The sequence below is a fragment of the Aptenodytes patagonicus genome, chromosome 6, assembly GCF_965638725.1.
Source record: "Aptenodytes patagonicus chromosome 6, bAptPat1.pri.cur, whole genome shotgun sequence".
Lineage (NCBI taxonomy): Eukaryota > Metazoa > Chordata > Aves > Sphenisciformes > Spheniscidae > Aptenodytes > Aptenodytes patagonicus.
Genome location: NC_134954.1, coordinates 17,951,010 through 17,976,240, shown reverse-complemented (window position 1 = coordinate 17,976,240; position 25,231 = coordinate 17,951,010). Strand labels below are relative to the sequence as shown.

General features: G+C 40.9%; 1 protein-coding gene across 1 annotated transcript in view; it reads left to right on the top strand.

Annotated features, from left to right (window-relative positions):
• FNDC3B (fibronectin type III domain containing 3B) overlaps positions 1-24,042 on the top strand; it is a 218,161-nt gene extending 194,119 nt beyond the window's left edge. The window contains exons 24-26 of the mRNA XM_076341361.1: positions 4,419-4,585; positions 11,645-11,772; positions 20,528-24,042. Of these exons, the coding sequence (XP_076197476.1) occupies positions 4,419-4,585; positions 11,645-11,772; positions 20,528-20,839 (607 nt within the window). The 3' untranslated portion in view covers positions 20,840-24,042. The remainder of the gene's footprint in view (positions 1-4,418; positions 4,586-11,644; positions 11,773-20,527) is intronic.
• Positions 24,043-25,231: the final 1,189 nt, after the last annotated feature.

Sequence of the window (25,231 nt, the reverse complement as noted above, 5' to 3'; positions counted from 1 at the left end):
AATCTTTTTAGGACATTGTGTTCTCTCTCCTCCACTGTGTGTAAGTAAATGAATAATCCGTGACCGACATGATAATGTCTGGGAAGGGGAGAATTGGGATCGCTCGAGTGAGATGAGGGGGAAGTAGCCTCTGGGGAGTGTCTCCTTCCCTGGAGAAAGCTGCTTTCTTTTCAGTTTCTGCTGTTACTTTACTGGAGAGGAGAGGCAACACTGCAGCTTGTTAAATTTGAATAATACAGATTTACTTGTGGATGGTGCAAACTTAAAAAAAAATATGCAACTGTATTGAGAATGCCATTAACCCGCAGAGGTAGTCTTTTTTCAAAGACAGCCTACTGTCTTTTAAATTCAACTGGGCAAACCTCTTAGAATTGAAAATTTCTTCGTGTTTATTAGCACACTTCAGGGATTCACATGAATGGTCTGAGCCGGTAGGGGTTGGAGAATGAACACATGTGGCTGAGACACACTTGAGCATGTTTTGTGTTTTGGTTTTGTCTGTCTTGGAAGGGGAGAGTGATGAAGAAACCAAAGTAAACACACGTATTGCTATAAATGTGTTCCTGTATAGGAACAGGAACACTTTTGGTTTGTTTAATCCACTTGTGTCCCTGTACTATCCCCACAGTTTTACCAATACAACTGTCCTAATGTAACATTGGACCAGCTAAGGAACTAATCCAATATAAGCCTACCAATTTACGGAGATCTTTAACCTTTATCAGTTCTCAAATCCAGTTCACCTTTTAGCCCTATAAATATTGGTACTGAAGGAGCAGCATGGGGATGGGAACAGCCAGCTCAGGGAGGTTGGGGCAGGTGTAGCTGCCATGCTTCCTAAGGGACCTTCACCGCAAATGTCAGCATATTAGTATTTGGGTGCGATTTCACTAAAGTTTAAACTAACTTCGTCAACGTTGCAGCTAAAAGCGTATCCATTTTGATTGAAGGGACAAGAAGTGGCAGTTTGTCAAGCTGCAGTATTTCGGTCATGTTCAACCGTGTGCCCATCCCTCTCAGCTCCAGCTTAGCTGTGCAGGGAGGAGGGATGGAGGAAGCTCTCTTGAGCCATGCACATGGCTCCTCTACAAGCCTCCCAGCTCCCATGGCTTGATGTGCAAGTTGTGTTGCTGCCCTATGGAGACTGGGACTTGAGTCTTCTCACATTCAGTTTATGAATGAAGTAAGTGAAGTGGGATGTAGAAAAAAATCCACCCTCCCAGTTACTTCAGCTATCACCCTGAAAAGCCAGAAAGATTTTTCATGGCTGTGCTTTGTAATGACCATGCTTATGGCATCCCACAGCATCTGAGAAGGAAAACTCATTGTCCATGTTCAGATGGAGAACTGAGTAGAGGCTGGAAGAAGGTGAGAGGGAGACAGAGAACATGGGAGCTTTTCTATACACAGATTAAGTCAACTTTTAAATGCATAAGAGATTAAGTCCTTGCAAACAAGCTCAAAGCTGGCTTGTTCTTAAGAAAAAGTATGGAACAGGGCCTGGATAAAGCACAGTGAACAACGTCAGGCTTGCCAGGAGGGCAAAGGTATATAGAGCTCATGTTTAAATGTGCTTTTTAAAGTATCTTTAGATTTAGAAAATCAACTTACAATAATAATGACAAATTATCTTCCTTTAGACAATTTTTAATGTATGCAGACATCACAGTAGCAATGTGCAATCACACTGATTGATTCAACTTTAAGTTCATTGCAGTCCTTCAGCAGAAAACCTGGGAGACCAAAAAACGATTGTAGGATAAGTCTCCAAGTCTATAGCCGTCTACATCAAATAACTACACTATTATTTTTAAAAATAACAGAAATAATTCTGGAGAAGTATAAAGTACCTACTTTAGACATGAGGAAAATACTACATTATTATCTAAAAATCGCTAGTATTTTGAAGTTAAAATGTTTCATCTTCATTATGTTTCTTACATCATGATCTGCATCTTCAAACACAATTACAAAGCATTATTGTCATAGTAAAGCCTAACAGCAATTGAATTTGATTGACTTAGTAATCAGCCTTTCTTATTCCAAATTGGAAGCCCTCTTTCTTCAAAGGTGGTTGAATCTCAGAAGTTTAAGTGTGCTTCCATTCCAGTCTTGTGTATTGAACATGGATGCAAGCTTTTCCATAATGGCTTTTGCTTTCAGTACAGATGTTTTTTGAGATAGAGAGGTAGAAAGGGGTGGAGATGGAAACTGGATGGAAGTTTTAGTCCAATTCCCAAATGACAGGAGGAACTCAAGTGTTTTGCCAGATCACTTTTTCAGTGTTATGAAACCTTAATCATATTCAAAAGGTGAAAGTGTAATTTCAGGACTAAGTTATAGGTATTCACCATATAAATACGTCTAGTAAGTGTACCATAAGCCCAAACTGGGGTATGGGCGTGCTTGTGTGGTAGCTGGTAAGGTATATTTATCCTCCCTTGCTTACCTAGCTCCACGGATGATTACAAAGAGGTCATTAGTCTAAAATACTGCATTGCTATCTGTTGCCCACGGATCAGGGCCAGAGACAAGTCTCAGCACTTATATGAGTACTGCAGTTGTTTCTGAGCCAGCTGCCTGATTGAGCTACAAGAAGTGGAGAGGGAGAGAGACAGTAGTCTTGTCTCTTCGGTCTTAATGCTGTCCTAAGTATGTGTGCTTTGTTCATCACGCAGTGAATCCCGAGAAATTTTATTCCATGAGAACAGGTCTGTGGCAGTCTTTTGAAACATGCCATAGCTGCTTAACGTGAACCTCAAAAACATGGGATAGCAGGCAGTCCTTAAAACTGTATAAGCATAAGGTTGAAAAAAAATTATTCTTTGGAAGTTGGCTCTAAAATCTCTTAAAAACTTGTGGACGTAGATCTTTGATTTCCAATCAAGGTGAGGGGCTCACTAAAACTCAGTGGGGGTAGTAAGTCACATTAGTCCTCAGAGTACATTTCCAGTGATTTAAATTACTTGAACATTTCTTTTTCTTACAGATGATTCTTGATCTCTCTGTTTGTACTTCCCCGGATTTCAGTCATAATGCAATATGAATTGATTTCTGTCCCTGAGAGCTAATGACAGACCCAGTTTCTTTGAAATGCTCAAATTGGTTATACTGTGTATCTCATGCAAAGCCAAAGGACTTATTATCCAGGATAAAGCTAGCACCTAGATAGGGAGGTCAAAACCAAATCTCTTTGGCTTCCTGGTGATTTAAAATCCGCTGAAATGGTTGAGATATTTGAATAAGTGTACTAAATCATCAAAAAACCTATGTGATCCTACGCGTTGAATTTTGTTCTTCAGATTCAGAACTATTTCAAGTAAGACCTTGTTCCCCAGTGGAGGCTAAGTGGGTTGATGCAAGATGCTGGGTGCTTCCTCTTTATTTACCCTCATCCCCATTCTGCTCAGCACCCGGGGGGTCAGGATCTCAGTTAGAAGTTGCTAGCTAACATATGACTGTTACTGAAAAGCATTTATCTGAGCAGAGCAATTGAAAATAGAAGTCAGAGTCTCTCTAGTAACCTGTACTTTGTTTTACTTTCTTTTTTTCCTTTTTTTTTAGATTAAGTGACATTAATTTTGTTCTGCATTACATTGTTGGACAAGTTTGTGTGTGCTGATGTTTGGTCTTGTCAATGGAAGTATTTTGTAAGTCTCTTCCTTAGTCCCTTGTGTTTTTCTTCCTCTCAGCCTGCTCTCAAGCAGAGCAGTCAGTACAGGTGTCCCCCAGAGCTCCTAAGCTGGCATCTTTTTCCATCCTCCATATCCCCCTCTACAGAAATGCTTCCCCTGAGCTTTTCCACTCATAGACCACCATGTATTCTCTCTGAATGTGTTTCTGTCTCTGCTGTTTGGCTGTCTTCAGTCTGTAAACTCTTCAAAACTGAGAAGTGTATAATATATTACACACATATATTATGCAATCCATATGTTCTGATTTAAATAGAGTTACTCTGGCTTAGGATGGCACGGATGAATGTAAGATGTGGTCTTTGGGTCTTAATGTGTGAATAAAGTCCAAATCAAGCAATAAAAGATTTGAAGTATTAATCTTGTTTTAAATATACTTTTAAACCAGCAGCACACGTGGTGTATTATAGCAGCACACAGGTTGAATCTGTTTTGATTACTAGGTGGTAGGAAATGCATTGACAGACATTTTTTATAATAATTCATGTAATCATATGCAAGGTAAGTATTAGTTGCAACGGAGACAATGACCTTCTGCTTTCCCTAGCCTACTAATCATTGTTAGTGTGTTAATAACATGCTGGTTTTATACTTGCCTTTAACAGCTCTGCAAAGCCCATTGTGCCAATTTTCACAATATGGATACCTTGCGCTGCTATGTGTAGTAGCCAGAAATGTCACTGCCACTCCAGTGTAATTACATGTTTTCATTTTCATTGTTTCCAGGTTTATTCCGATTTATAGGGGACCAAGTCATACGTACAAGATACAGAGGCTGACAGAATCCACTTGTTACTCGTTCAGAATACAGGCAGTCAATGATGCTGGGGAGGGACCTTTCTCAGAAATATGTACCTTCTACACAACCAAGTCAGTCCCACCTGCAATCAAAGGTATGTAATAGATTTTTTTACATATGCATAAGTAACGTAATTATTTAATCGTAAGTATGCAGTGAGTTTGTAGGGGTTAACATAAGAATGCAATAATGTGAAAAATCAGTTTGTGCTGCTTGTATATTTCTGTGAATTTTGAAGTTACATTATGGTGGGAAGCTAAATTGTCACCAAAAACTTCATATAAACAATATAAATATTATACCAACCACTGTTATACATAAACTGTTAAAATGCTGCTGCTAACAATAATGTTTACCAAGGGATTGCTCTGGATACTGCAGCACTTCAACAAAGGATGTAACAGCTTTAGTATATATGCGTACATACCCACTTAAGCGTTCGTAAAGTTGCATGTTGTTTCAAGTTGCGTAGGTGATGTTCAGTGTAGCACTTCAGAGCTTATTTTTCCTTTAATTTATAAAATTAATAATGATATTTCATAAAGCATTAGATTATTTATCACACTTAGCATGTGTTCCCCTAGAAGAACAAAAGGCCTAATTACCCCACCTGGAGTACTGTGTCCAGCTCTGGAGCCCTCAGCATAAGAAAAACACGGACCTGTTGGAGCGGGTCCAGAGGAGGGCCACGAAAATGATCAGGGGGATGGAACACCTCTCCTGTGAAGAAAGGCTGAGAGAGTTGGGGTTGTTCAGCCTCGAGAAGAGAAGGCTTCGGGGAGACCTTCTTACAGCCTATCAGTACTTCAAGGGGGCTTATAAAAAAGATGGCGGCAAACTTTTGAGCAGGGCCAGTTGCAATAGGACAAGGGGGAATGGCTTTAAACTAAAGGGGGGTAGATTTAGACTAGATGTAAGGAAGAAATTTTGTATGCTGAGGGTGGTGAAACCCTGGCACAGGTTGCCCAGAGAGGTGGTGGATGCCCCATCCCTGGAAACATTCCAGGTCAGGTTGGACGGGGCTCTGAGCAACCTGCTCTAGTTGAAGATGTCCCTGCAGGATGAAGAAGTCCCACAGCAGGGGGGTTGGGCTAGATGACCTTTAGAGGTACCTTCCAACCCAAACTATTCTATGATTCTATGAAATGAAGTTCTATAATGAAACGTCTCTTACGGTGTGTAAATTTTGGCCTAAGTAGTTTTGCTCCTCCCTTCCAAGGAGAACTATTACAAAGGCAGCGGATTCGCTGTATCGGCTGTCAAATGAACTGAGCTGAAATCAGATGCACCTTTTTTTCCTGTGTGCTTAAAACTCCTTTGTCAAGCAGTACCATTTACTGTGAGAAACAGCAACTGTTAGGTTGTCAGAGAGGTTTCATTTGCTCAGCTGCACTTAAAATCTGGCTTTGGTGATTTTCACACCATTTGTGATCAAAGACTTAGAGGGGAAAACACTGCTGGGTTGTAACTTCCCTGGTCCCTAGGTTAGCTGCTCTGAATCACCCCCAGGAAGAACAACAGTCTCAAGTGCAGAGAGAACATTGGGAGATTGGCTTCACTATGCTAAAATTAGCGTATGTGAGAATCCCACCTTCGTTTCTACGTGGATCTGGATATCCCCTGGGTTTTGGCATTTGCTTCAGTGCTGTTTCTGGAAGAAGATATTTGTACGTGTTTGGTGTAAAGTTCAAGGGTAAATATACTTACCCAACAGTGAATTATCCTGTTTCAGTTGTAAGATATGCTACCCAGCAAAGCGAAGGGAGCTCATGCTAGATGAACCAGGCTGGCATAGGTGACAGTAGCAGGGACGGTGTGCTTAGAATCATAGAATCATAGAATCATTGAGGTTGGAAAAGACCTCTAAGATCATCGAGTCCAACCGTCAACCCAACACCACCATGCCCACTAAACCATGTCCCTAAGCGCCTCATCTACACGTCTTTTAAAAACCTCCAGGGATGGGGACTCCACCACTTCCCTGGGCAGCCTGTTCCAATGTTTCACCACTCTTTCAGTAAAGAAATTTTTCCTTACATCCAATCTAAACCTCCCCTGCCGCAACTTGAGGCCATTTCCTCTCGTCCTATTGCTAGTTACTTCGGAGAAAAGACCAACACCCACCTCGCTACAACCTCCTTTCAGGTAGTTGTAGAGAGCGATGAGGTCTCCCCTCAGCCTCCTTTTCTCCAGGCTGAACAGTCCCAGTTCCCTCAGCCGCTCCTCATAAGGCTTGTTCTCCAGACCCCTCACCAGCCTCGTTGCCCTTCTCTGGACACGCTCCAGCACCTCAACGTCCTTCTTGTAGTGAGGGGCCCAAAACTGAACACAGTATTGGAGGTGCGGCCTCACCAGTGCCGAGTACAGGGGCACGATCACTTCCCTACTCCTACTGGCCACACTATTTCTGATACAGGCCAGGATGCCATTGGCCTTCTTGGCCGCCTGGGCACACTGCCGGCTCATGTTCAGCCGGCTGTCGACCAACACCCCCAGGTCCTTCTCTGCTGGGCAGCTTTCCAGCCACTCTTCCCCAAGCCTGTAGCGCTGCATGGGGTTGTTGTGGCCGAAGTGCAGGACCCGGCACTTGTCCTTGTTGAACCTCATACAGTTGGCCTGGGCCCATCGATCCAGCCTGTCCAGGTCCCTCTGCAGAGCCTTCCTACCCTCCAGCAGATCAACACTCCCGCCCAACTTGGTGTCGTCTGCAAACTTACTGAGGGTGCACTCAATCCCCTCATCCAGATCATCAATAAAGATATTAAACAAGACCGGCCCCAGTACTGAGCCCTGGGGAACACCGCTCGTGACCGGCCGCCAACTGGATTGAACTCCATTCACCACAACTCTCTGGGCCCAGCCATCCAGCCAGTTTTTGACCCAGCGCAGAGTCCACCTGTCTAAGCCGTGAGCCGCCAGCTTCTCTAGGAGAATGCTGTGGGAGACGGTGTCAAAGGCCTTGCTGAAGTCCAGGTAGACCACATCCACAGCCTTTCCCTCATCCACTAGGCGGGTCACCTGGTCATAGGAGGAGATCAGGTTGGTCAAGCAGGACCTGCCTCTCATGAACCCGTGCTGGCTAGGCCGGATCCCCTGGTTGTCCCGCTCATGCCTTGTGAGCGCCCTCAAGATGAACCGCTCCATAATCTTCCCCGGCACCGAGGTCAGGCTGACAGGCCTGTAGTTCCCCGGATCCTCCTTCCGGCCCTTCTTGTGGATGGGCATCACATTGGCAAGCCTCCAGTCATCCGGGACCTCCCCCGTTAACCAGGACTGCTGATAAATGATGGAGAGCGGCTTGGCGAGCACCTCCGCCAGCTCCCTCAGCACTCTCGGGTGGATCCCATCCGGTCCCATAGACTTGTGAGTGTCCAGGTGGCATTGCAGGTCATTGACTGCTTCCTCCTGGATTACGGGGGGTTCATCCTGCTCGCCGTCCCCGTCTTCCAGCTCGGGGGGCCGAGTACCCTGAGGATAACTGGTCTGCCTGTTAAAGACTGAGGCAAAGAAGGCATTGAGTACCTCAGCCTTTTCCTCATCCTCAGTGACAATGTTCCCCCTTGCATCCAATAAAGGATGGAGATTCTCCTTGGCTCTCTTCTTGTCATTAATATATTTGTAAAAGCTTTTTTTGTTGTCTTTAACGACAGCGGCCAGATTGCGTTCTAGCTGGGCTTTTGCCTTTCTCATTTCTTCTCTGCACGACCTAGCGAGATCCCTGTACTCTTCTTGAGTCGCCTGCCCCTTCTTCCACAAGCGGTAAACTCTCCTTTTTTTCCTGAGTCCCAGCAAGAGCTCCCCGTTCAGCCAGGCCGGTCGTCTTCCCCGCCCATTCTTCTTACGGCGTACAGGGACAGCCTGCTCCTGCGCCTTTAAGACTTCCTTCTTGAAGATCATCCAGCCTTCCTGGACCCCTTTGCCCTTCAGGACCGTCTCCCAAGGGACTCTCTCAACCAGCGTCCTGAACAGGCCAAAGTCCGCCCTCCGGAAGTCCATGGTTGCGGTTTTGCTGCCCCCCCTCCTTACTTCACCAAGAAGCGAGAATTCTATCATTTCATGGTCGCTAAGCCCAAGACGGCCTCCGACCACCACATCTCCCACCAGTCCTTCTCTGTTTGTAAACAGCAGGTCGAGCGAGGCACCTCCCCTGGTAGGCTCACTTACCAGCTGTGTCAGGACGTTGTCTTCCACACACTCCAGGAACCTCCTAGACTGCTTCCTCTCTGCCGTGTTGTATTTCCAGCAGACGTCCGGGAAGTTGAAGTCCCCCACGAGAACAAGGGCTAGCGATTGAGAGACTTCTGCCAGCCGCTTATAGAACGCTTCATCCGCCCCTTCATCCTGGTTGGGTGGTCTATAACAGACTCCCAGCAGGATATCTGCCTCGTTGGCCTTCCCCCTCATCCTTACCCATAGACACTCAACCGTACCATCATCACAATCGTTGAGCTCTATACAATCAAAACACTCCCTAACATACAGGGCCACCCCACCGCCTCTCCTTCCTTGCCTGTCCCTTCTGAAGAGTCTGTAGCCATCCATTGCAGCACTCCAGTCGTGAGAGTCACCCCACCATGTTTCTGTGAGGGCGACTAAGTCATATCTCTCCCGCTGCACAATGGCTTCCAGCTCCTCCTGCTTGCCGCCCATGCTGCGTGCATTGGTGTATATGCACTTGAGCTGGGCTATCGATTTCGCCCCCGGCATCGGCACGCCACCCCTCGGCTCACCTCTAGCGAGCCTGGTTTTATCCCCTTCCCCCTTCGAACCTAGTTTAAAGCCCTCTCAATGAGCCCTGCCAATTCATGAGCCATGATCCTTTTTCCCTTGTGAGACAGCTGGACTCCGTCTGTCACCAGCAGGCCTGGTGCCATGTAAACCTCCCCATGATCAAAAAAGCCAAAATTCCTCCGATGGCACCAGCCCCTGAGCCACGCGTTGATCAGGTGTGTTTTCCTGCTCCTTTCAGTATCCTTCCCTGCCACTGTAGGGATAGAGGAAAACACTACCTGAACTACCTGAACTACTAAAGCTTCACAGCTTTAACATCATCTGCAAGTTGTCAGAGTGCCTGGGCACAGGTTCATGTCACTTGCGGATGCTGAGTCCACGTTGCCATTGCTGTTGCTTCTCTTAGCTGCACTAAGTGGATGAAACTAGCACAGGGATGCCTGCGTGCACTGTAGTTACATTTTCATTTTGTTGGATAGAAATCCATTTTATTAAATTCAGATCTCACCTAGGTGTTTGTTTTGAACTCCCTGCCTGCCTGTTTAGTTCCTGTTAAATATGACTCATGCTCTGGACTGAATATCAAGCAGTTAAGATATGGTGCAGATACCAGGTCGTATGTGGGCTGGGACCACACGTACATGACAAAGTACTGGCTCTCACAAAGAAATGGGCACAACAAAAACTGCATTAGTGAACACTGCCGTGGGGCGGCAATGCCATAGGGGAAAGAGATCTCTTGAGGCAAAATAGTGGTGTTGATTCGCTTCTGTGTTCGGAGCAACACAAAGGAATGTAGGTGATAAACTTAGTACAGTTTTTTGTGTATCAGAAGCACGTGTTTATTCTCCTATAAAGGATCCTAATTACTCACTTAGTGATGCCAACCCTAAAATAGCATTATTGTTAATGGTGGTTCTGTAAGTGTCAGACAAAAATCTACGTATATCAGGATGAGGGATGGAAGGAGGAGGGAAAATAATTGAGAATGTTGTTGTCAGCTGACATGAAGGTGTCTATTATCAGTCTCTCAACACTGGCAGATGTGCGGAGAGAAGCAAATGGATATTGATTACATTTGGGTCCGCGTATGATTCATGTGTTCCTCTTGGGTGGTAACGAATTAGTCTAAAATTCATGTAATGTATGCAGCAGCAGCAGCATTTGTTTCTTTGATAGACTCTCCTGTTGTCTGTTTTCTTAGGGTTGGGAATCTATATTGCCTTTAACAAGCTCATGTCCTTGCACATGCACGTTAACCACTCGGTAAAGTGTTGAGCACCATTGTTTCTCCCAGTTTCATTTTTTTGGTCATGTGCTGGCTTGCTCTGCCTGATCAAGAGGTTGGTGGACCCCGGATGCTGTTGCAGTTGTTTTAATGCCTTCCAGTGGCAGATGCTTAGTTGTACATATGAACATGCTGCCACTGTTAGTACTCTGCTCGGCTTACCTGCAAGCTTGCCGTCAGGCATAGTATGGTGACTTTCAGCTTTCAGCTGATGAGAGATCCTTTCGCAAGGACAGCAGCAGCGTGACAGCTGACAAATTGAATTTCTCTAGAGTTCTAGTGAAAGCACTAGTCTAAGCCTGGCTAGAAGTAGCAGGTCTGACCATCTGAATTTCAGGCTCAGAGTTAGATGTGAGTCCAAGTCTTTAAAATTACGCTTGTACCTTTGTTTCCCAGGCTGGACTTAATCTCTAATACAGAAGATTATTCAGCTTCCCTTCTCACATTCCTTCTCCTGTTTTTCCTGAATGAAACGTTTGATATTATTCCTCTCTTTCACTGTCATCTAGCATGGGAGGAATACACAGGCGTCTCCACTGGCATAAGTGTTTGCTCAGAAGTTCACGAAATTACTGCTTTTATTAATGCCAGCGTAATTCATGTGTTGGCTTCTGCTTTGAAAAGATCAGTGCACAGCATTGCAACTGAATTTTAAAAGTTCAAAGTTTTCTATCACATCCACTCCCCCTTTCTAGCGGCTCACATAGCTGACAGAGGAGAGATGCTCTAACAGCTTACTGTCCCTCTGCAGAAGTGATCTGGGTCCTACAGTAAACTTCTTAGGAGCTTGTTAATCAGCTCTAAATTTTACCCAATTTTCTGTGAGCAGTGTTTGTTATTGTTTAATACCACAAGAATCCTGAACTGCTTAATCAGACAAGACTGTCCTGAAATAAATGTGACTTTTGAGTGACTTAAAAATCTAGCCACAGTTTTACTTCTTTCATGCAGTGGTAATAGCAATTTGATATTTAGCCACATAAATACAGTACAGATTATGTGCTACTAACCCCTGAGATGTCCCAAAGTTCTCTTTTTAAAATGTTCTCATATAGATTAGAGTGAATGTAAAATTAATAAGATTTCAATGCAGTCTTTTTATATTAAACGTTAACGCATTTAATATTATTGTAGCCCCTCGAGTGACACAGCTGGGAGGAAACGCCTGTGAAATTACCTGGGAAATGGTCCCACCCATGAAGGGAGATCCTGTTGGTTACGTTCTGCAGGTACTGGTTGGAAGAGAATCTGAATACAAGCAGGTAGGAAAATGGTCTCGGTTTAATATTGCTAAATTGATGACATAATGGAAATGTTTTTGAACTTCACTGTGCTGTTTCTTTCTACTATATTGAATTACAACCTATGGTGATGCGTCATGAACTTTGGTAAAGGTTGAGTCAAAATTAAGGGCTGTAATAGGTTGTTTTCTCCCCAGAGGGAGTATATAGAACAACATTATCTTATTGGAGTGATTTGCACTTTGTCCATAGTTAATCACTATTTTTAACTGAACTAACCTTTGAAAAGTTACAATTCTGTCCACCCATGCTGCCTTCTCAACTGGCTGGTGCTAACTGTTGTCTGAAGATGAGAAGATGAAGTAGGTACATTATCTTCCTTGTTCACTAAGCCAATTCCAAGACCCTCCATCAAGGATTTCAGTCAAGTACACAACTTTTACTTGGTTTGTTCAGCCATCCCATTCCTGTCTAAGGTTTCAATGCAAGGATGTATAACTGCTGTATATCAGCTGCCTCACAGGAACTATGTCTGTTCTTGCACCATGGAAACAAAGTGAATGAAGTATGGCTGTTCCTTCTTTCCATGTCTGTCACGATTAGAGATCACAAGTGGACATTCCCCCAGAGCACCTGAAACAGAACAACTCATTCACAGCTAGATCTTTTATTTCATCTATCACACCTCTGACTGTGATTTACAGTGCACTTCATCTGTGCCCTGTCTTCTCCCTGTCCTTTCTTTCATTGTCATACAGATTCCAAATAAGTCCAAATTAGGGAATGAGATATGTTAAACTTTAATTTAAATTTTTAAAAACATGAATAAGGCAGTACTCTGCAACTGTCTTTGCTCCTCTTCAGTCTATTTTTGAGTGTTACTGTGAATTAATGAATTATCAAAAATAACGTACATAAATGCAAGACAATTCATGTGGGTGCTAAAGATTCAGAAACCTAACTATTGTTTTTGTCGGGAAACATTTTTGGTGCTGGTATAGGTAATAAAACCTCCGTGTACTGTGTTGGCCTCATAATGTCAGTGGTGAGTGGATAAGTGGACCCATTTTGCTGTTGCCTGATTTACAAAGTAGCCTTGATGTATAACCTCCACGTATAGCTTTAGTAAGCATAGCTTCAGTGCTTAAAATGTTCTGGATGTCCTTGGGGAGAATTGGGCATGGCTTCATGTTCCTTTAAGGTAGGTGATGGCTTAATCTTGGCAGCCAAGAATTTGTGGTATGAAAAAGCCCAGCAATAAAGGAAATAAAAAGTACCTTCAGGGTTTTATGTTGAAGGTCTTCATTCTCATGAAGCGTGACCTGCTGAGGGGTGTTTTGCTTGAGTTTTCACAAGTAACTCACTAGGAGAAGCTCCCAGCTGGGATGCTCAAAGCTGACACTGTGACTTCTGTAGTTGGGCTGGCTGATAACCAGCTGTGGAAAACAGGGAGAGTTCCACTATTTCACAGTCTCAGAAATCAGTTTCACCCATCAAAATTATTTATCTTTAAATAAATAAGACACACAAATGTGTGTGTCTTCTCAGCACTGGGGCATATCACTGACTTACTGTCCATTAGCTGAGCTGCAGTAGCTGTGTGCGCATGCTCTTAGCTCCTATTACATGAATAGGAGATAAAATATATAAACGTCTTTCAGGGATTTTCTGGTTAATGCATTTCACTTTACCTTTGCTGTGGCATGTGTGTGATCACTTGCTACTCTTTAGCTGAAAAGTAATTTTAGTGATGTTAATTACATTTTAAGTGCAGGTCCTAAATTTACTTTTAAAGCTGTTTTGTTCCCTGCAAGTGACATGTATATTTTGCATACGTATCTCAGGGGGCATGTTATATTAGAAAAGTTTTGCAAATTATTCTGAAGGGTTGCGCAAATGAAAAATATTGTAGATTTTCAGGCTATTAAATACGCCCATGAGAGAGAACAGTGTTTTAAGTGACTGGAGTTTCTATAGCAGTCGCCAATGCATTTTGCAAGAGCCAGGGATAGTATAGCTGGATAAGAAGGAGAAAAATAGCTGCATTAAATAATTTTTTTATGTCCCACTGGCATGGAAATAAAAGCAACAGATAGCTATTTCAAGCTATTTATGGGCTATGCAGGACTTCATATCACATGTAGGGTCGCTCATCTTCCGATGCTTTCACCTTCACTCACCCTCCAGGACACAGTTGTTCTGCGACATGTTTTACACCAGCACAAATGCAGATAAGAAGAGTTTCATAGAATAAAAATCCACTTTTTAAATTACCTTAAAATTGAAACTTTTCCACTAATGAACATATAAAGCTGTTTCTCTGTTGCAAGCCTGTAATCCTGTCAATAGATCACTTTATTTGCAGCAATTTAAAGGCAATTAAGGTAAGGCCTTGAATAGTTTTAACTAGGGAGACATGTTACAAATCCATGGAGCCATGTCTCCCTGTCTGCTCCCAGTTGATTTACTTCAGATGAATACAGCTGATAGGTGACCCAAACCAGTTTCCTCATTTTATCTTAAAGCTCTAATTCTTGCTTTCAGTGTTTAAATGAGTAAAGCTTGTGAGTCTTAAGTTCATGTGCATGTATCTCCTGGAGCAGAACAAACCAGTTAAAGGATAAAGCATTTACTAAGCATTACCGTCTATAGAGGTGACTATGCACGGCAGAAATCAAGATGATGATGCAGGTCAATCTTTTTCTTTGTGTAGGGAATGGGAGAATGTTTGATACATGTCTATGTTTCTCCCTCAGGAAATTTTACAAAGATACTGTTATTCTGACAAACATATCGGGAAGATGTCAAGATGTCTTTTCTGATACTGGCTTAGCATTCATACAGTGTTATGTATTTTAAACTGGTGTGATGGTATTTTATTGACAAGAACTTTGTATGCTTTACATGGTAGATTTTAGTCTTTTCATCCAAATAAAAGCTTGGAAAAGGAAGATCCTATCATCATGCAAACTGACTTACAACTTTTTAATGATGATTGTGTTTGACTTTTCAAAATGCGACTATGTTGCATGACTATTTGGGGAACAGTTGTGCACAGAGTGTGACACGGTGTCGAGCATGGAGTCTCAGTGGACTCAGTAAGAAAGCTCACACAAGTCCTTACTCAGGCGGCATGGTTGTGACACTCAATTCCTATTTCTGGGAAAATTTTGCGTAACAGATCTTGATCCAGCTCTTTGCTAGGAAGCCCTTCAGAAGGTGCAGAATGTGATGTTCTCCCATATTAATTTCATTAATAGAAGAGAAAATCCACCTGGGCAGTTTGTGCTGACTAAGCATGAAGTAGTGAGTCAGGTGCACGTTGAAATAAGTGGCCATATTTCACTTCCCTTATTCACACAGCATAGATCTTTAGTACACAGCACTGATTTTTCTGGGACTGCCTGTGGCCCAGTATAAAGTAGGGCATCATTACACCTTTATAGTGTGTTTTGCATCTAAAGTGAATAAATATAGAAATATAGAAAACTCATTATGAAATAAAACATGAGTAGGAGAAAACAAAGTCTTACTGTCATCTCTTAACTCTCAAAGTTTGAGCTCCTTGTTAATCTATTGCTGTGTATGCCATCCTAGAGATGATGCTCTTGAGAGATCTAAGAACACCTAGGAGCAGCTCACCGGTCTGTACTTGCACCTCGTTTATGTTGTAGAAACAAATACAAGTTATAGAAAGTAATCATCCTCATTAACTTATAAAATAAGCTAAATCATTTTAGCATTTCCTTCCTCTGCTGCAACGTCAGCCACTGATGGGCTTTTGGTTAAAGCTATAGTTTCTCTCTAGATCATCACATCTGAGCTGTCTCCCCCCACCTGTAGCCCAATGTATGCAGCCCTCCACCTCCCAAAAGCCACTGCTCCTCCACCATTTGACCTAGCAGAGGTGGTGTCAAAGTATTCAAAAGCCCTTTTTTTTCAGACTGGGCCTATAGCCATCCCTGCCCTTCTCTGGGAGAACACATTGTAAATACTTCTCCGCTGAGAATTGTCTGAAGAACTGGATTTGCAGGAGCTAAACAGATAACAATTTAGCTCCCTAAAAAGTGTGTTAAAAAAATATTAAATACTCCCTTTCCTGTTTCTTAAGCGATGTGTTCCTTTTTTTGTATTTGTACGCTTTATCTATTTGGATACTTCAAAAAGCAATGGCCTTATGACATTACAGTTCTTTTTAGGAAATCAAATTTTCCTTGTTTACAAATCAGGATGTAAATCACGGCAGATTGCAGGAATCGGTGGCCCAGGTCTGTTTTTCTGTTTTAGAGTTTCGTCTAGCAAAGCTTACTTAATTAGAACTTAGCTTTCAGGTGTGTTAAAATTGTTTCCAGCTTTGCACAGTTTTAATCTGGAGCTCGGGGAGCGGGCTGGGTTGTGCAGCGCAGGAGCTGAAGCTTGGGATAACAGTCGTAACACTCGGCAACCTAAGTTTTAGTTTCCCAATTGAGCTGCTCTGGGGATCGAATCACCAAGGAGCCAGCTCTTCATAAGACCTGTCCGTGGGAAATGAGAGCTGAGTTTTAAAGCGTCTTTATCCTTAAATCGTTTGCCAGTGAGGCAAAATGTTCTACCTTTGAAATTTCCGAGAATTTGGAGGCAACAATGTTTCATCAGCTTCTGCCACATCTCTTCTGGGAGAAAACTGTCCCCAAATGCTTTCCAAAAGAAGAAAAGATATGGGTAGGATACACTGGGTGTGTAAAAATCCCTCAGCAATGCAGTGGGAAGCCTGCTCGGGTCTGCACCGAGAGGTGGATGCCTGGGAAAACCCAGTCGGTCTTACCAAGCTCTAATTTTTATTATTGTTTTTTCTTTGTTTCAGACTCTGTAGACACCCAATCTCTGAAACACATTCAGTGCACTGTTAATTTGTGTAAATCAGCAAAAAATGGTTTTTCCTTCTTTATTTTAAATAGCAAGTCAAAGGCACTTGTACTGGTTGCATGCCAAAATACAACATAATTGTACAGTACGCACTGGCATTTAGTGTTGAGTATTTTCTGTGCCTCCTGATGCCAATTTTGCGTCATGAGACAGAGCAAATAATTTCCTTTCGTTAGAGTTTTTCAGTGCGGCCCACCTCATGGAAGGTGATCTGAGAGACTCTGATTTGCTTTGTTGAGGAGACAAGGCTGTCCACACAACTCTTAAGGGTTTGTGAGCATCTCAGCAGTGGAGTGAGGGAAGCTGGTTTTGAGTCTGGATAAAATAATAAGCCCAGTTAGTTTCTTAAAGAGAAAACTGTCAGATGACTTAGAAGAAATTAAACCTTTCAAGTGGGCATGCCTTCTAAATAGATTGAAGCCTGCCTCTGATTGTTGGTCATCTTATCACCATACAAAATAGGCTTTTATTAATTATTAAATACACTGGTTATTGCAGTGGAGTGCAACAACCAGGTAAGGTTATCTTACACTTTCCAGTTTGTCACTTATAGGGCAATTGTGGCTGTCATTTTTATTATTTGGAAAAGATGGAGGGGGTTTGGAATTATTTAATGACATCGGTGAAATTGAGAAATACTTGCCTACGGGAATTCTCTGAGCTGTCTGGCTTGATCAGTAGGATCAAATGCCATAAGAGGCTTCAGCAGCAGTTTATTACTTGTGATGATATTTTCATTGAGGGAGCCAGGCAAAAAGCTCATCATGTTTTTATTATACTCTCAGGTACCTAAACAGAAAAGCTGTTTTTAGGAACCGAAAGTGATAAATTGGATAGCCGCTTTACTTTGACTTGTTGGCCACCAAAGCATAATGTGCTACATATTTAAAAAGTATGCTGCTTTACACAGTCATATTTGGTTTAATATCTGTTTAGCAAATTTAAAGACCTTATACATAATTGTCAAATTAATTTTTTTTCCTCTCTGTTGTGTACGTGAAGTCCATTCACAGAGTGTAACTGTGTTCACAACCAAGCATATATCTTTGTGCTGAGGGCATCCTGCGTTGGCTTAGCCTGGTCCTACAGATACTAACGCAGACAAAATTGAGCTGGAGCCCGTAGTGTCTCCAAGGTGCTTGCCACAGCCAGTTGTGGAGGATACAGAGGCTACTGTCAGAAGTGAATGACAATTAAGCACGATAATTTTTTACCTGTTACTGAGAAAGGACATAGATCCACTGGTGCTAAATACTCATCAAACCACTGAAAGCAGGACGATTTCCACCACCTTCCTAGCTCTAGTGCAGGAAATGTTTTGTCTTTATCATTAGTGGATATTAATTCATGTATTCAATGTACTTTTGACTGGTTTTCAAACTTTAACGATGCACTCTTCTCTCACTTGACTGTCTGGCCTTTTTCTGAGAAGTGCTGTTGACTAGCTGGCTTGAGTGAACTTAGTCATCTATATCTATTAGACTGTAATGAAGATGCAGGTCTTTGATTTAGCCAAACTTAGCCTCCAGTTACACTGGTATTCACCACCCTGACAGAACAAAACAAGTAAAAAAAAAACAATTAACTGGACAGTTTTTTTCAATGCAAAGACAGGTTGTATATATCCCATCCCTAGTATCTGTTAAGTGTAATTCATGATTAGATTGTAAAATTTTTATTAAATGTCATTATTTGGATTTTACTGGATTTTTATTTTGTTTTAGAAGTGGTCGTATTGGTTGCAAAGGTTCATTTGTGGCAAAGGCATCTAGAGCTCTTCTGATTATACATTTTGAAATGAAATTAATAATTACAACAGCATCAAAAAACATAACTTGCTTACAGTTGTTTTGTAAGGATAGGTGCTTTGAGTTATCATGTCTCAGAGTCCAAAGAAATGGGAGTTAGATAAGTCCTCCAAGTAGAAGAATCCTGACTCTGGTCCTGTGGAAGAACACATCCTTTTTTAATTACTTGCTGAACCTACATTTACGTGCCAAATGCATGCAACTTTTCTTTGCATGATCATTTATATTTGGGAGTAAACTGAAGTATTAACCACCTACAAGATGTAGCATTGATGATGGAGTAGGTGGAGGACAGTTGACCACAACAGGTGGGTGTTAGAAATGGAATTGCCATTGGAAAACAGAGTGGCAGAGACGTTCTTGGTATGAGGTACGCTTTGCAAACAGATGTTTCAACCTTCACATGATTTCTACGGACCACTACAGCACTTGCAGTTTTGTTTTCCCTGCAATTACTGTATTACTGTAACTTAATGACTCACTTCTCATTGGCATTGGGAAGACAAGCAAAGACAACAAGAAAGGCAACAGTGCATAGCTGTGGTTAATTGCAGAGATTTACGGTATGAATTTGTTGTATTCCTGTCACTTGAGCTAGAGTGAACTTCCTGTGAATGCTGAGCATACTTGAGGAAGGTAAAATAATTTTGTTTAAACATTGCTTCTTGATTTATGCCTTGGGGCCAAGACACATGAGCCAGTTAGAGGACTTCTACTTAATCTGGAAACTCAGAGTCACCATCATTCAAACTGTATTTGGAAAAACTGTGAAAGTTTAAAAGGAGGGGAGAGAACGAATGAAAGAAAAACCTTAATCTTTTGTCCCAGACCTTCTCAAGAAATCGGCGACTGGCTTTTTAACTGAGGGATGAGTCTCAGGGGCAAGCATGGGCAGGAAATCTGGACTCTTTAAGTGGTATTTAGCTGAGCATGTCTCTTCTTTTTCATCCTGTATTTCTTACTCCAGAGTAACGCACAGGAAGTCCTCTATCGGCTCAGGTTTAATTTCCCTCTTGTTACCCTTTTCTAAGTTGAGTTCTTACCTCCGGGAGAACAGCGATGCTCTCAGCCTTCTGCTCCCGCAGCGAGGAGAAGGAAACCAGCTAAATGAGCAAAAAAAGTAGTATCTGAAGTTCAGGATTTTTTTTTTTTCCCAGCAGACACAGGCGCTTTGTGACATGTTTTTCATTTCATAAAATACCAGTTTCAACAACCCTCCGTTATATAAATTGTTGACTGGTTATTTGTTTTCAGAGTTTGTAAATGTTTCCAGTGGTCTTTTGCCATTTAAGTCGCAAAACTGTCTCTTAGATACTCAGTTCTCTTTCCTTTTCATATTGTGACTCATGCTCTCTGAGTCATACGGTACCTACATTTAATTAACATAAATATGTGGTGGGTTTGGATTGCTAAAGAACCAAATACAGTGCAACCAAGAGGAGCTTTTTTATACCTTAATAATATTTTATTGTTCCCACAATTCTGAAAGTGTAATTTCTGGCGAAATTGCTGACTCTCGAGAGAAATGTGAGGAAAGCACATTAAAATAATACTTGTAACCAATTTTATGATTGTACAGTGAACGTCTTCTAATAACCTTAGTTTGCAGGTTTTCTTCCTTTTGGGGCCAAACACAGTGCTTACGTCTTAGATATGTTTTAGGCATATAGTCACATTTTAAGAGTACAGAAATATGTTTGTAGTATTTATCGCACCCACAAAAGATGAGTACGTCTTATGGTTGATATATCATCTGAAGTCTTGTCTGTCCTTGTGTGCACTGACTCTGTTGAACACACTGTGTTGAGACCTCTCATGGTTGGATGTCTCTTACGTAGTCCTCACACGCCTCTCTCTTTCCAAAACCTGCATTGACCTAGTGAGTTCTTCCCTTGAGAGCTGCAGCAATGTTTCCTTACAAGACTCAGACTTGACCTAACTTTCTGGCCCAAATCCTTGCAAAATCTAACGTTACTATATTTTTAAATTGTTTGATGCTGTGAAAGGAGGAGGAGGTTGTCTCACTCTTTGTATTTGACTGTGCTTGCTGTTTTGTTTTGAAGGTGTACAAGGGAGAAGAGACCACATTCCACATCTCAGGCCTTCAAGTCAACACAGACTATCGGTTTCGCGTCTGCGTCTGCCGCCGGTGCTTGGATACCTCACAGGAACTTAGTGGACCTTTCAGCCCATCCGTTGCCTTTATGCTTCAGCGAAATGAGATCATGCTTGCAGGAGAAATGGGAAGCATAGATGATCCTAAGATAAAGAGCATGATTCCTACTGATGAACAGTTTGCAGCCCTCATTGTTCTTGGCTTTGCAAGTTTGTCAGTTATATTTGCCTGTATATTACAATACTTCTTTATGAAGTAGAGAATTCAATGGAAGTTTGAGATACAAATTTAACTAATGCTACGCATTATAATCCACACATTTATTCAGATATTCCTTTTTTTGAAATCCTTTTGTTCTACCATACATTTTATATACTTCTCTTGTTTTTACAGTTCTAGCTTGAAGAAAGATAAATCAGTGTTTTGATGCACCTTTTTGAAATTCAAAACTAGGAAGTGGTCAAACTGGAGAAACAAGCAAACCAGATACCAAAAGCAAGATTTTTTTTTTTCCTTCACAGTTTCAAAATTGTCACCAATTTGCCTTTTCAATGTTGTTTTGTTTTTTTTCACTGAAGTTCATACAGTCTCTTATTTTATCTTACTATTTAGAAAATTTTAATAATGAGTCACTTTTTTGTCTCTTCTCTTTCCTTCTAAACATTAGTCACAAGTGTGTATAGTGGTAAGACTAGAATACAGTGTTAGTCAACAGTACCAGGATTTCCTTGAACAGTATTAGCAATATCGCCTATGAATTATTCACTACATTTGCCCCAGTTTTTTCAAGGTAAAACATAAGTTGTTATTTTAACTGTTTTGTGCATTTAAATCGGAACAATATCCTGCAGTTGAAAAACCTTTTTAATTATCTGTTATTTTTACAGTTACAACACTATAAACTGCCTGTATAAGAAATCAAATAACCAAACTGCATATAAATTATGAAGCATTATAGATTTTTTTTTTACCATTTTGATTCCTAGCAGTAATTTTAAGTAAGAGGGCATTGTGCAATAGTTAGTTATTCCCATGTTCAGCGATTTAAAAGCTGCTTTAACTTGTCTGTTTGTCACTGTATATAACTATTCCTAATCTAATACTAGATACTATTCTATTATGTTCAGCCTGATTTATATGATTATAGAGCTGGTGACAGCTTACTGCCTCTACTGAATTAGGTGAGATTTACACTCGATGTAAGCAAACTTTACTGTCAGTTGATCTTTTTTTTTAATTATTATTATTATTTTTTGGAGGGGTATCCATTTTATGGAACTTTTTTGGAGGGTATCAGAAATGAGATCTGTTTATTTTAAATACCTTAAATGGGTGTCTGTGCTATTCTTACCACAGGGCTAATTGAAATAACTTGGTACATGGCAAAATTCAGACAAGTCTCCTGCGTTGATGGGAATGTCCCCCCTCCTCCTGCCTGCCCCTTCCAAGATACACATTTTAATCCATCGAGATACTAGAATTTTAACTCTTCAATCATTGGATTATTTATATTAAGTCAACATTGTGCGAGTACCTCAGGGACATAAATGAGCTGGAGGTGCAAATAGATTCCAAAAGGGTGCAACAGACACAGTGTATTTCCCTGCCTCTTGTTTTTGTATATTTTTGCTACTTGGTTTTGCTTTTGTCCTAGCTATTTTGTGCTCTGTCTCCATTGTCTAAGATTCAGTGTCCTGTACTAGCATAATATTCCCTTAACCAAAGTAATGGGGAAAAAACAACATTATTTTTGTTTTAGGTTTATTTATACTATATACTGCATACAGTACTTTAAATACCAATTACAGTGCAATCTTTTATTTATTGTAAAAAATAAAAAATAAAAAGTGTACTTATGTACTAATCCCTCTCCCCACCCTCCCCGTAGCATGTTATATTTTGTCTGTTTTATACTGTTGTACTTTAGGTCAACTTTTTACCTGGCAGCATTCCTAGTATTATTAATCTTCTTACATTTTCTTGTGTTTCTGAAGATGGGAGCATCTAGTACATTAAATGCCAAAAAAAACATTATCAGTGATTCAAACGTTTACATGTATCCAAAAAACATAATCATCTCTGGAAAGAAAGTGCTAAGATCAATGAATTATTCTGTGTGCCTCTCTAGATGTAGCAAATATTAGAAATGTTCTGTATTTTGTTATTGACTATAATTAGTTTAATTTAGCCTTGCAAACTAATGGCATTGAGCTAAATATATATATTTTTTTGTTTTTGCCAAAGTCATGGCTTGTCAAATTTATTTACATCTTATTTAAATTTATTTGTGATATGAAACTTTGTGACCTTGCATCTGTATTTTGTGAGCAAAGCATATACAGCTGTCTTCAATGGAGGGGAAAAGAGTGTATTTTTTCAAACAATGAAAAGACTGCTAGTTTGGAAGCCCAGAAATTTGAATAGATTCCCTTTTTTTATTTTTGGAATATGGTTTCAGCAGTGCTGCTATGAAATCCAAGCTTGACACCTTTTTAAAAAAACCTGCTCTAATAAAAAAAGAAAAAAAAACCCACCTTGCTTTAGATGATTTGATCGATTTTGAAAGTTTGAAATACAAATGATACTAAAAGCAGCGAGCAGAAGTGCAGAAAAAAGCAATCAGTTACACTTGAAGCGTTTCTGTCATTGCCAATTTGCTTGGTGTCTCCTACAATCACACTAACGAGAACGCCCAGTCCAACCCTGAGGTTATCAGAGCAAGTATTCTGTAGGAGTTGGGACAGGCCCTAAATAAGTTAATTTCACATTCTTTTAGTTTGTATATTCCGCCATAGTGATTTGATTGTCGTTCATATATTAACAACAAAATAAAGCATCACGGACCTTAAACCATTCCTGTTCTGATGTGCGTTACCGCTGGCCCACCGTTTGCTGATGCCTTGTCTGTTCCCATACATCTTTATGCCCTTTGGTCCAGCAATACCAGGCGTTGAATCCAACCCGAGGGCTCTCTGCTCTCAAAGAAATTACAAACAGCAACAACAAAAAAGGTGGAATGAAAGACTAAATATTTAAAACCCTTAAGGAAGGAGAGAGCTGTTTTTATATCGTTCTGCCTTTTCCTTTATGAACTTGAAATGTTTTCTAATCCTGTCTGTTGGCTACAGTAGCTCAGTATTCGGTGTCATGATTGAAAAGTGCCCTAACTGAATGTGTATGAACCTTATCCTTGCACAGTTCTTTAAATTGAAAAAAATAAAATGTTTTTACCTCACTATGGGAACATACATTCCAAGCTTTTCAACTTAAAAAAAAAAAAAAATCATACGTTTTCTTGTATTGTAAATTTTAGACTATTTCATATGCATTGTATTAAAACTGCCATATCAATTTTAATGTATAGATTTTGCAAATACTACACTATGTATGTAAGACTTAACTGTATCTGTAGTGTATATGTAATATATTTATGCCCAATAAATGTTTTAATTCTTTCTGATATTACCAGGAGTTTTCTTAATTGAATACAGCCCTTTCAGTCTGTGCGGCCCTTTTCTAACAGGTCAGTGGTGTTGCTGCAGCCCGAAGCATGAGTGGGAGCCCCGAATTTAACTCGGGATGTTTCTGATTTGTAATTGGAATGATTTTGTGTTATTCATGAAGCGTTTGCTGGTGCAGTTCAGCAGTTTATGGCATAATCTGTTCTTAGACTGAGCTAAATATGCTGCAGATTGCTAGTCCACCCCCTGGAAAGGTGAAGTTCGGCCAGGCTGTTACCTGTACCGTGCGTCTGAAGGCTGCTGACGTTTTGACCTAAACATGATGCAGGTGAATGCCAAATTCCTTCTCACGTGAGCTGGTTTCTGTAGCCCTCCGTCTCCTCGTCCATGGGAAATCGTGGTCCGCTCCCTGGGGCTGGCCGGCTTCGGACAGCATCGGCTGCGGCAGTGAGCTCTGACTGCTGCCCCGCAGTTTGCTTCCCTTGGCAGGGCTGACTTACAGTAAGCAAAAGTTTATAGAAATAATCGTAAAGTCAGGTTTCTGTGGTGTTTTAATAATTTCTTTTAAATAGCTTGTGTGAAAACTTAAGGATGGTAAAAAAAAAAAACCTAGATTTGTTATCTCTTTGTAATTAAACACTTGAAATATCAGAACTTTTCACTTATTCGTTAATTATGTGCAATAAATTCAATTACTCATCATAAAGAATTAATCTAGATGTATACATGTTTCTTGGCAAACACATTAATGTTTGTTTTTAAACAGCTTTTCTTCAAATCACTGCATAAATACAGCATTTTATTTGTTTGCTTTTTTAATTACTGCAATTTACAACATGAGTGGGTTTTTCCTAAGGAAATACAGTAATTTTTTTCACTTGGTTACTCAGCTTTTTTTTTTTTTTTTTTTTTATTTAAACACTGCTCACCAAAACAATCTCTCTTTAATAAAATCCTTTAAATTTGTCTCTAGAACAGTATTTACCCCTTTGGTATCTGAAGAGATCTTTTATTTTTAGTAGTCCCTGGTTTACAGTATTGCCATGAGTGTCTGCAGAGATGATGGAGAACAGTTAAAGCCCATGGGAGTGAAGGAGGATTTAGGTATTTGCTGTTTCAGCTTTGAATGTTGTTTTGTAATGTTATAACCCAGAGGTTTAGTGCAGAGGTACTGGGTCCCTTTTCCACAC